This window comes from Plasmodium yoelii (genome assembly GCF_900002385.2).
Source record: "Plasmodium yoelii strain 17X genome assembly, chromosome: 7".
Lineage (NCBI taxonomy): Eukaryota > Apicomplexa > Aconoidasida > Haemosporida > Plasmodiidae > Plasmodium > Plasmodium yoelii.
The window spans coordinates 386,842-398,566 of record NC_036179.2 but is presented as its reverse complement, the minus strand read 5'-3'; the positions used below and the strand labels follow the sequence as shown (position 1 = coordinate 398,566).

Below are 11,725 nucleotides of genomic sequence, written 5' to 3'. Positions count from 1 at the left end.
CTTTTTTTTTTCTATGTTTTTTTATTCGATTTTTTGTTTTCAAACTCATTGCTAATTATCTTGATAATGGATTTCCCATCATTTTGTAATTTCCATTCAACATATTTCGACGGCATTGAGCATAAGCTTTTCTCAAAATAATACAACTTTCATCAACTTCGTCTAAATTATGATTATGCAAACATTCTTCAAAAGTTCTATCTCCTTTTTTATAACAAATTGTATTTTGATAACATGCTATCATGTCGTTTAATATTTGTTTACATGAATTTGATGCTTTTCTATGAGGGGTATCTGACTTTATATTGAGCATATTCAAAAAAAAAAATTTAACTAATATGTGGATAAATTTAGATGAGAACGAACAATATGTTTTTTTTCAATAGTTTATTTGAATGAATTAAAATTTTAATTTTATTCATATCACACATTGATACACATATTTGTGTGCATATAGAAATGTAAAAATATATAATTCTTTAAAATATTTTTGTTATTATTCTAATCCCAAAAGTAAATAAAAGGAAAATAATTATGGTTTGTATTCCTGTCTGTCATTATTTAAAAAAATTAAATAAATAAAAATAATTATATGAGGGAAATACTTACATAGCATAATTCCCCATTAAAAGAAAAGGCTATTGGAAATAAAATGACAAAGGTCATACATACATTCGTATAATATATGTCTGTATGTAATTTGGCGAGCTATTATTGACATATAAAGTATAAAAATATGGAAATATTTTTCAAAATAATGAAAGAAGAAATTTTTTTTATTAACTTTTTCATTTATTATATTTCAATAAAATATATATTTCATTTTAAAATATATAAATTACGGATATCAAGATATAGTTCTATATTTTTTCGTTTTTTAATTTTTTATAAATTAAATTATTTTTAACTTAATTAAATGACAAAATGAAAATTGATCGCAATGATTATACGTTATTTTAATTAAAAAATGCAATGTAAAAAAGTATAGCAATGTAAAACAGTTACAGGATGACACACAAATATATGTATACTAAATAAAATATCAAATGAATCGAAAAATGATGAAATAACAAAATAGTTCATGAAAAACGAACAACTATTTTTTTAGCATTTTGGAGATTTTTTTTTCCCTATTCGTTTTAACTATGTATGTGCATTCATTTGAGAGAAATATTTGGATTGCTATTTTTTAAATTGGAAATTACAATATTGTTATTATGTTTTGTACTTTTTTGTTTATCAAAGTTGTTTTTGTCATTAGTTAATGTTTCTTTTAAATTTTGAATTCTTTCATTAACAGTTGAATGCTTTGGTATATCGGATTTTTGTTTATATACTTTTTGATTATTTTCAATTGTTAGATTATTTGTATTATAACAAAATAAAGCTTTTAATATATCTTTAACCCAATTATCTCTGTTTTGTTTATTTTTTTCACAAAATATAATTTTCTCTTTATTGAATTTAATGCTCCAACATTCTCGTGTTTCTTCAATGGTTTCGATTGGTAGTTTAATATGGTCATATGATAATTCTTTAACAACATTTGAATTTTTAATATCTTTAATTATTATACTATTTGATGTTATTTCGACCATATATTTAATTAAATTAAAAATATCTTGTGAGTTTATTGAAACGTCTAATTCTCCTTTTTCATTAACTGAACATTCTTTTCCACTTCCCATAATATTTATACTATCAGGATTATTAACCTCAATAGTATTTAATTCTTTGTCTAGATTTTTAAACTCTAACTTATTATTCTCTTTCATATCTTTGTCATTTGATGTATCTTTTGTGTCGTCATTTTTAAGATTGTTATATTCATCGTCTTCATGTATATCGAACTCAGTTATATCTTCTGAATAATTACCATTAAAATTTGTTAATTTAGGTTTTTCTTGCATAAATGTTTGAGATCTCAAATATTGCAAGTAATTATTTCTTCTTGAGAAATTTTTATGGCCTCTACAAAAGGCTATTAAACAAACAAAGGAAATAGACACAAAAACTTTCATTGTTATATTTTATTTTTTTACAATTTACAATAACAACAAAATATGGAACAAAAATATAGATTTGCTATTAAAAAATGAAAAATTTCAGAAATAATTAATATATATTATATATTACAAAAAAAATGACGTTGAAATGTAAAAACAATTTATATATAGAGGGAAAAATATATGTGGTAACTTTTCGTTTATTTTATCTCTTATGGAAATTAAAATAATATTTTTATTTTATTTATTTATACATATACACATTTTACATAATAAATAAAGCACACCGTTTTATGCATTTTTTGTGGTAATATAAAAACTATACTATACTTTTGTTTGTGTATGCATTCATATTTTTATTTTTCGAGGTATTTGGTAAAAGGAATATATATGAATGAAAGTATGAACGCATACAAAAAAAAAATCAATAAATACCATGCACATTTATAATATACATAAATAAGAATATAAAATGGCTTATTTAATTAAAAAAATGTGTATTTACAGGGGTATATAATAATGGTAATTCATGTATGTATGCATTTATTCTTAGAAGCACACAGTTATATACACACTTGCACACAACTAAAAATTTTATAAGGAAATAGGATAAAAAAAAACAACATCCAGCTAGCTATGGAAATATTAAAATTATTTCAATTTTTGAATTTTGATATAAAAAAATAATCACGTGTTTGTTTATAGTTTTTCTATATTTTTTTGTTTTGTTAATTAAAATATTAATCTATATTGTCAATATATTTGTTCAAGTTGAATTTCATTTTGGATACGTTAATTTTTGTTCGTTGCTATAAAGTAAGGAGTATTATATGTTCAACTAAAAAATATATATATATGTCTATATGTAGAAACTACATTTGTTATTATTATACTAATGTAAAACTAACACATAAGTGTTACAGTTTAACAAATTCAAATATTTTTGTTCTGTTTTTTTTTTTTTTTATATTAAATATACGCATATATGCATAGCTATTCCAAAAATAATTACTAACTGTTCATACATAATAATATTTTTTGAATAAATTAAATAATTTTGGTTTATTATATTTTGCTTTTTATCGATAGAAAAGGAAGAAAAATGAAAAGCTCAATAAAAATTTCATATATATTATTTGTGTCTTGTCTATTAATAAGAAATGGAATATGCCAATCTTTTTTACCGGTATCTTATGCAACACATAAGTTGTATAGTTTTGATAAAGTATCTCCAAATGATATAAAGAGTAACGTTCATAATATTGTTAGTAATTTTATAACTAGTAATTTGAAGGTAATTAAAAATAAGATAGAAGGATATAATAGCTATTATAATAAAAATAATGATGAATATGATAACTTAATACAAAATGAATATGATGCATCACTAGAAGATGAAGTAAAATCACTATTAAAACAATCCAAAAACAAAAGAAAACTTGCAAAAAAAATAAAAGAGTCATATAATCGTGCATTAAATAATTTAAAAAATCGAAAAGACAAAACTAATGATAATTATCAAGATGATGATGAAATAACTAAAAATATGTTAGAACATAATTTAGAACAAATAAATTCGTTAAATAAGAAATCTGATTATTTAGAAAATAAAGCAATGGAATTAAAAAAATATATAAATAAAAACCAGTTGAACAATTACGAAGATTATAAAAAATGTAATATCTCGAAAACCGGAAAATTAAAATTTGTGTCATCATCAAATGGGTTAAAGCATTCTATAGACAATGTTCAAGGAATAGTTAATCATAATGGTTTTTCTATATTTTATAAAAAAAAAAAAAAAATGACTTATTTATTAAATATTATAGAATTACCTATTAAAATCATTGGCAATGTTGAACAATGTTTTTCTTTTGTTTATAAAAATGTCGATCAAATTTTTTGTACAAATAATAAATTAAAAACATTATCATGGGTTAACAGCTTGACTGAAGCATCATTTTGTGCAAATTTTAAAATAAAAGGCATATTAATAAATCTAGATAATGTTGATAATGAATCATATAAAAATATCAAAAAGGATAATTTACTAAGGATTAATATTAAACCCGATGAGAAGGGTACTCAAGTTTTTGTTAATGGAAAAAAGGAAAATGCAAAAGAAAATGGTGTAATAAATTTAAATAAAATTAAAAAACAAGCTGAAGATGAGGAAAAAATAAGCAAAAAAGAAATACTAAAAGAAGATGATGAGAGCGAACAAAATGAAGAATCTGAAGATAATGATGATGATAATTTATAGACCAAAAGGGAAACAAAAAAAGGAGATATAAAATGGTAGTTTTGTATAGAAATAGAAAAAGATAACCCTCCAAAAAGAAGTATTCATATATAAAATATGTTATCTAAGATGATAAAGTAAAAAGTCCTTTATATTAGCAAGGTAATTGAGCAATGGATATGCATGCGTATATATTTCTCTTATATATAAAATAAATATTTGATAAGCTAAAGAAATATAAAACTCAATAAATCAATTATAGTAGTAAATTATTTTTTAATTTTCATTACATATTTTGATCTAATTAATATAATTCATTTTACAACTATTTGGATTTTTATTTGTATAAATGGATATGCTTTGTCATTCAATATGTTTTTAATGCATAATTCATACGAATATATATATGTGTGTGCTTATTTTCATATTATTTAAAACAGTATACTATTATTTTTGTACGTTTCTTAAGTTTTTTCCAAATAAATTAATATATGAAATGTCAAGAATATGGATTAGGAAATAATATATTAATACGCCCTTACAAATTTTTACATATAATTTTTAATTAAATATATATGCAACAAATATATGTGATTTTTTGAAAAATCAGCTAATTTGGTGTGTAATACATTTGGAGAATAGGGGGAATTGAAAATAACATCGATCCTATATTTTACACGTACAAATAAAAATGTAATAATAACAAAACATAATATAAACTTATGTTATTTGGGTATTGAAAATATACTGAATAACTTATGTAACCAATTTATTAATTTATTATTGATAAAATTAAAACTTTTGGCACATATCCATTTTTCGAAATTTTATGAAAATATTCTAAATTTATAGAATATGAATATATATATATATATATATATATATATATATAATAAATTTTAAGTTTAAAAAACTAGAAAAAATGATAAAAGTTTTGATTAATGTAGTTACACATGTTTTTTTAAGGGGAAAGGACGATATTATAATATATTCTATACTTATAAAAAAATAGCTATATTTTTTTTATTGATATAAAAATGGAGAATAAAAAGAAATAAATATAATGCTTATATTTTTATTCCTATTAATGTCGTTGTGATGTGTGTTAACAATTGTAATATGATACAAAAATATGTATTATATGGATGATAATTTAAAAAAAATTGTGATAAAATATGATTTTAAAATTTAATGAAATGAGTAATATTAAAAAAAACAAATATCCAGAATAAATAGTTATAATGATTAATATAATAGTGCTTTTTGAAACTTTTATATCATAAATGTGCATGATCTAAAAAAAACGTTCATGTGGAGTATGTACATTAATTGATCTTAGTTCTAAAAAAAAATATAAAAAAAAAATGTGCGCCGAAAATGTGTGTATATATAAACATTTATAGTAAAATTTATTAATTTATTATATATATGTTTTATTATAGTTTTATTACATTTATTATGTATGCATATATATATATTTTTGTGTATAGCGATCATAGAAATCGTTTTAAAAAAAAAATCAAACACATAAAATAGGATAGACATCATGTGTATGTAAATATTACATACCTGAAAAAATGTTGTACTTACAAGATACTAGAAATTAGTAGGTTTAAGTATTGGAAAAATTAACATGCATATAATATATATGATTAATATATATATCCCTGTGGTTCTATAGCGTGGATTTATTTCACATAATTCTTGCCTTCGTTTTGTGGATAACATAAATTAATCCTAATAGTTACTTATTATATATTAGGATAAATATTTTTTATATTTATTTTTTGTATATTTCCATACACATTAGTATTACTACTTATATATATTTCCAATTTATTTATAATTTGTTTAAAATGTGGAATATATTTTCGAATGAGGACCTGTCTCTACATGTGGAATCTGAAAATATAGAAAATAATATATCGAAAGAAAAAGGAGTAGAAAGTGAAAACAAACAAAATATTTTGATGAAAACAGACACAAATAGATCTAGTATATATGAAAATAATATAAAAGAAATAAGAAGAAATATACGAAAAAAATATAGAATAGTGCAAACTCAGTTGTTAAAGTTGGCAAAAATTGCTAAACAATTTCCAGAAATTGAAGATGAAGAAAATGTTGATGATTCAAATAAAAATACTAAAAGTGTAGGAAAAAATTGTGAGGAAGACAATGCAACAAAAAAAGAGGACGATACTAATAATCCAGATTTTGAAAATCCCAATATAAATTTGGATAAAAATAAATCAAACGAACTTAAACAAACAAACAATGAAGATAATAAAACCATTATGGTTAGTATTGAATTAATAAAAAGGATGCAAAAAATTACTAAAAAAATAGATATAGAAAAATTGTCATCGAAAAAAAAAAAAAAAAAAATATATATATATAAAGATGATGAAGAAGCATTTAAGAATAACTTGTTAAAAAGTAATTTATCAACAAATTATTTCAATGTTTCATCAAAAAATATTGATATTGAAAAAAGTAATAAAAAAATAATGAGAAGAAGATCAAAAAGATTGGATTTCCTAAAAAATGGAAGTAATAATTTCAAAAATGGAAATATACGAAATATTTATGAGCATGCAAGGTTATTATATAAAAATGATACAAAAAATCATAATACTAATTATTATTATAATTATATGAGTCCTTATGATCGATTAAAGAAAACAAAAACTAGTATATACAACGATACAGATAATGCACAACTAACAGACTTTTATGTTACCTCAACATCTAATACAACTTTTAACAGATTAAATTCTATGAAAAAAAATCCAAAAATAAATCATTTAAATACTATAATTCATAATGATGAAATTAACTATAATAGGATAATGAGCAATGATTATAGTCGAGGGTATAGTAACGATCCAAATATGGTGTATGGTGGAATTCCCAATTTAGGTAGTTTTATACAAAGAAAAGGAAATGATAAAATGGGATATGGTATTTTTGAAAAAAATATAAAAAATAACTACAAAATAGGATTGTATAAACACAATTTCAACAATCTAATAACAAACTATTTCCCTCAATATGTGGGAAATATGGAAGATAATTTATATCATCTTTCCTCTCAAATGATATCAATTGATAAAAAATTAAAAAGAAAAAAAAAACATAATTTTTTTAATAAAAAAAAAGTAAACAAATTTATAAAGGATGAAAAGATAAGGGATTTATTAAGAACAGCTCAAAATGAAGAAGAGTTGCTTGAAGCTATTACTTCTGCAGAAAATGCAGGATTGCATTTCGAAGCTAAATTAGGTAATAAGAAGTTGAGTAAATTAAAAGTCGAAGCCTAAGAGGGTATGTGTTTAATATGATTTATTTTACTTTTTGTTCTTATGTTGTACATGTTCATATATGGGCATATGTGAACTTTGCTTGCATATCTACATGGATATATTCTGAAATGGAAATAAATCTGTACATACAGATATATATACGTCTGTTTATTCAATGATAATATGTATATATATATTTTTTTTTGCGTTTCGTAATTTCCTGTACCATTAGTCTATACTATTATATTATCACTAATTATATATATGTATATATACGTAACACTGTATTTTAACACACCTACAAGTTCGAAATTTAAAATATGCTAGAAATATGCCATATTAAAATAGGGATTAATTCCTAGTCATATAATAATAAGAAATAGCTAGTTCGTTAGAAAAATGGTATATATATACAAATCAAAAATTTATTTGTGTATAATACAATATACATAGTTTTTAAAGTTGCAATTTTAATAAAGCTATAATAAGAGGAGGTGAAAAAGATTGTTTATTATGTGAATGATATTTGATCTTTTGGGAATATACACCAAATAGTCTAGAATATATTTAATGTATTTTTTTTTTCTTCTTCAATTTTATTATATGTATTAAATAAAAAATTGGATGTATATCCTTATTTAAAAATTGTTTAACGAATAATTTATAAAAAGATGATATTTAATATTCTGCAACAAATATAACGCTAATAAAACATGTATATGCATAACTACACAATATTTTATATATATCCATAATAGCACATAAAAAAATGGCGAATAATGAAATGTAAATGTCGGTAGATTTTTATAGAAATTTTTTTGATAAATACAATAATTTTATTGCACGAAAACAACATCAATAAATGTATAAAACTTCTCCTTCAATATATTTTTTTATATTTGGGTAATAGTAAAAAATACAATAAATAAAAACAAAAAATAATAGATAAGCTTATTGTTTGTCAATTTGTTTTCCTTTTCTTGTAAAAATAGTATTCTTAAAAATGTAGCAACTATGTATTTGAAACAAAAGAAGGCAAACAAAACCCAAAGAAAAAACTTGTAAAATGAAAAAATAAATATATATTTTTTTGATAAGGGGACTTAAATAACTTTTTTTTTTTTCATACATATAAATATGAATTATGTAAAAATAAAATAATGAAAAAAAAAAAAAATTTTGATAAGTTTTTATTATCTTGTGTTAGAAATTCATCTTCGTTTAAGAGTCTTTACAATATAAATTATGTTAAATTGAACAGAAATTTTGTTAATAAATTCCAAAATAAATGTTTTTTTTATTCGAATAGCTTTCAAAATTTTAAATTATATAATAATATTCCCTATACTTATTATAATACCCTTTGTAAATATGATAAAAGCCAAAATAACACATATTCGGAAAAAATATTTACAAGAAGGTATACAAACCTCAGTAAATTAAAGAGCACACATGATAATAATACAAAAGAAAATATATTAAAATACTCAATTAGTATTAATGGAAGTACGGAAAATAAGTATGGGGAAGATAAAGACATTTTCCCTAATACTGTGGAGAATATAAAATGTAAAGTGCTGGACAAATCCAAAGGTTGCACTAATACAAAAACGGGGAAAAAAAACGGAAGTAAAAAAGTAAAAGAAAAAAATAGTAAAGAGAAAGAAGAGAATGGAATTGCTGAAAAAAAGAGTCACAAAAATGGTGATAAATCAAAGAAAGCTGCAAAGGAAAAGAAAATTAAGATAACTGAAAAGGATAACGTAGAAACAAATGAAAATAAGATAATTGAAAAGGATAGTGTAGAAACAAATGAAAATAAGATAACTGATGAAAAAGTTAAGAAGAAGAAAGCAAAACAGACAAAAAATGATGTAGTGACAAACCCAAAGCCAAAAAAGGAAGTAGTTGAAAAAAAAAAAAAAAAAAAAATCGATATATATGAATTAGTTTCACCTATATTAGATAAAAATATTATTAAAGAAAAATATTTTAAAGAATATGAAGAAATAGGCATAAAAAATAATATAATAATAAATAAATTGGATAAAACCGAAGATATAGAAAGATTTGTTAGTGAAAAGAAATCATTATTAATGTTTGGAAATATTTTTGCATATAATAATTTTTTATATGAAATATATGATAAATTTTCAAATTCAGATATTAAAAAAGTGAAGAAAATAATTAAAAATTATGATAAGTTAACAAAAAAAACAGATCAGAGAAAAATAAAATATTTCGAATCCTTTTATGAAATATGCCCAAAAGAATATAGAGATGTACTAACTTGTTTATTTATTCAATCATCAGACATTTTAAAGGAAGAAGATATTAATAATACATTTTATTATGATCAAATAATAAGTAATTATAAAGATAATGAAGGTAATATGACAATAGAAAGTGAGCTAGATAATTTGGAAAACGGAAATACCAATATCACCAAAAAACGAAAAGACAATAATTATAATACTAAATATAAAAATAATGAGAATAACTATAATAATAAAATTGTATATGATATTGATGTTAAGTTTAGTGATAATGATGGATGTAAAAATATTAATGAAAATAATTTTATTATTGCTTATAATTTACCAATAATAAATTATGACTTGTTAAGGGAAGAACTCAAAGAAACTTTTTCTTTTTGTGGTGAAATAAAAAATATAGAATTTTTTAATGACAGACTTAAAACAATTGATTTGAATTTATTGAATGAACAAGCTATTTCAGAGCATGCGAAGAAAAGTTCAAATGTGAAAAATGATGATAAAGGTGCAGAAAATAGTTTATTAAATTGTGAAAATAAAAAAGAAAAGAAAAAAAAAAAAGCAGAACGAAATAAAAATGCACAATCACCAAATAGTGTGAATAATAGTGTTAATAATTATACACAACTTTATGCAATAATAGAATTTTATGATAAAGAATCAGTAGATCTAGCAACTAGTGATTTTTTAAGAATCTTTGGAATTTTTTGTTATAAAAAATTAATATATGTTGATAAATGTATAAATAAAAATATCATGATAATAACACATTTACCATTTCATTTAAATATATATAATATTTTATATATTTTGTTAAATGCATCAGTTTGTAAAATTGATATGAATAATAAACAAAAAGACACTGTTTATAGCTTGAATGATGTTAATATTTCTGATCAAAATGACAACAAATTTATGGATTTTCGGGACTTAAAGAATAATTTGAGTAAAAAATTGACAGTGATGTTAAAAAAGAATGAAGACAAAATTGAAAAAAATAACACAAATGAAGAAATAAAAAAAACAAAATGTGAGTTTCTCATACGAAATAGTGATATAAAAATTGAAAACAGTGATAATATTCATAATATGTGCAATAGTACTAATTTTGATATTTATGAACATATATATAAAATATCAGAGAAAAATTTTTTAAAATTTAAAGACGAGAATATTATTGATTTGAAAGTTCCTATAAATGATAATGATGGTGATGTTGGTGAAGAAAAAGAAAAAATGTTTGAAACATTTTCCGATTTTTATCAAAATAAAAATAAAAAATTAAAAGAGAAAACATTAAATATTAACAATAATGGAAGAACAATAATTCTACATTTTGATAAATTTTCAAATTTATATAATTGTTTAAAAACATTTAAACATATTTTTAAAAATAAAAATTGTATGATTTTTTCACTCAATTTAAGGAGATGTGTATACATAAATGGTGAAATTAAAGATCATGTTCAAGTTAAAAATTATAGGAAGCAAGCAGATATTTATTAGAAATATGTATGAAAATAAGATGGATATATTTAAAAAAAAAAAAGAAAATTCATATCTCAGGATATGAATAGTAACTATATATATATGTATACGTATAATGCTATGCGGCATGCTTATTTAAAACATGTTGCAACTAAATGGTTTAATTTTTATCAATTTTTTTGTGGATAATTTAATATATTTGTTTGGCATTTTTTTTAATAATACGTGCATATATGTGTAGCTCGAAAAATGTTCGGGCTAGCTTCTCAAAGCCAATATTATTTTTTTTTAATTAATTTTAATTTATGAATTTTATTTTAAGTTTATTTGAAACTTGTCTTTTTCTATACAAAATTAATGATTATTACTATATAGCAAAAAATAAATAATAAAAATATGTAACTTAAT

At 21.2% G+C, this 11,725-nt stretch overlaps 5 protein-coding genes across 5 annotated transcripts; 3 read left to right on the top strand and 2 right to left on the bottom strand.

Moving 5' to 3' along the window:
• Positions 1-55: 55 nt before the first annotated feature.
• PY17X_0705300 (cytochrome c oxidase assembly factor 5, putative) lies at positions 56-313 on the bottom strand (the record flags this gene model as incomplete). Its single annotated transcript, XM_022955480.1, has 1 exon — positions 56-313. The coding sequence occupies one exon, from the start codon at positions 311-313 to the stop codon at positions 56-58; it is 258 nt and encodes an 85-aa protein (XP_022811755.1).
• An 844-nt stretch (positions 314-1,157) lies between these two features.
• PY17X_0705200 (crystalloid-specific PH domain-containing protein) lies at positions 1,158-2,021 on the bottom strand (the record flags this gene model as incomplete). Its single annotated transcript, XM_724623.1, has 1 exon — positions 1,158-2,021. One exon carries the CDS (start codon positions 2,019-2,021, stop codon positions 1,158-1,160), a length of 864 nt encoding a protein of 287 aa, XP_729716.1.
• Positions 2,022-3,108: 1,087 nt separating this feature from the next.
• Positions 3,109-4,269, top strand: PY17X_0705100 (conserved protein, unknown function; the record flags this gene model as incomplete). Its single annotated transcript, XM_724624.2, has 1 exon — positions 3,109-4,269. The coding sequence occupies one exon, from the start codon at positions 3,109-3,111 to the stop codon at positions 4,267-4,269; it is 1,161 nt and encodes a 386-aa protein (XP_729717.2).
• Positions 4,270-6,104: 1,835 nt separating this feature from the next.
• On the top strand, positions 6,105-7,571 carry PY17X_0705000 (uncharacterized protein; the record flags this gene model as incomplete). Its single annotated transcript, XM_723233.1, has 1 exon — positions 6,105-7,571. The coding sequence occupies one exon, from the start codon at positions 6,105-6,107 to the stop codon at positions 7,569-7,571; it is 1,467 nt and encodes a 488-aa protein (XP_728326.1).
• Positions 7,572-8,713: 1,142 nt separating this feature from the next.
• On the top strand, positions 8,714-11,335 carry PY17X_0704900 (conserved Plasmodium protein, unknown function; the record flags this gene model as incomplete). The annotated part of the gene is made up of 1 exon (XM_022955479.1): positions 8,714-11,335. The coding sequence occupies one exon, from the start codon at positions 8,714-8,716 to the stop codon at positions 11,333-11,335; it is 2,622 nt and encodes an 873-aa protein (XP_022811754.1).
• Positions 11,336-11,725: the final 390 nt, after the last annotated feature.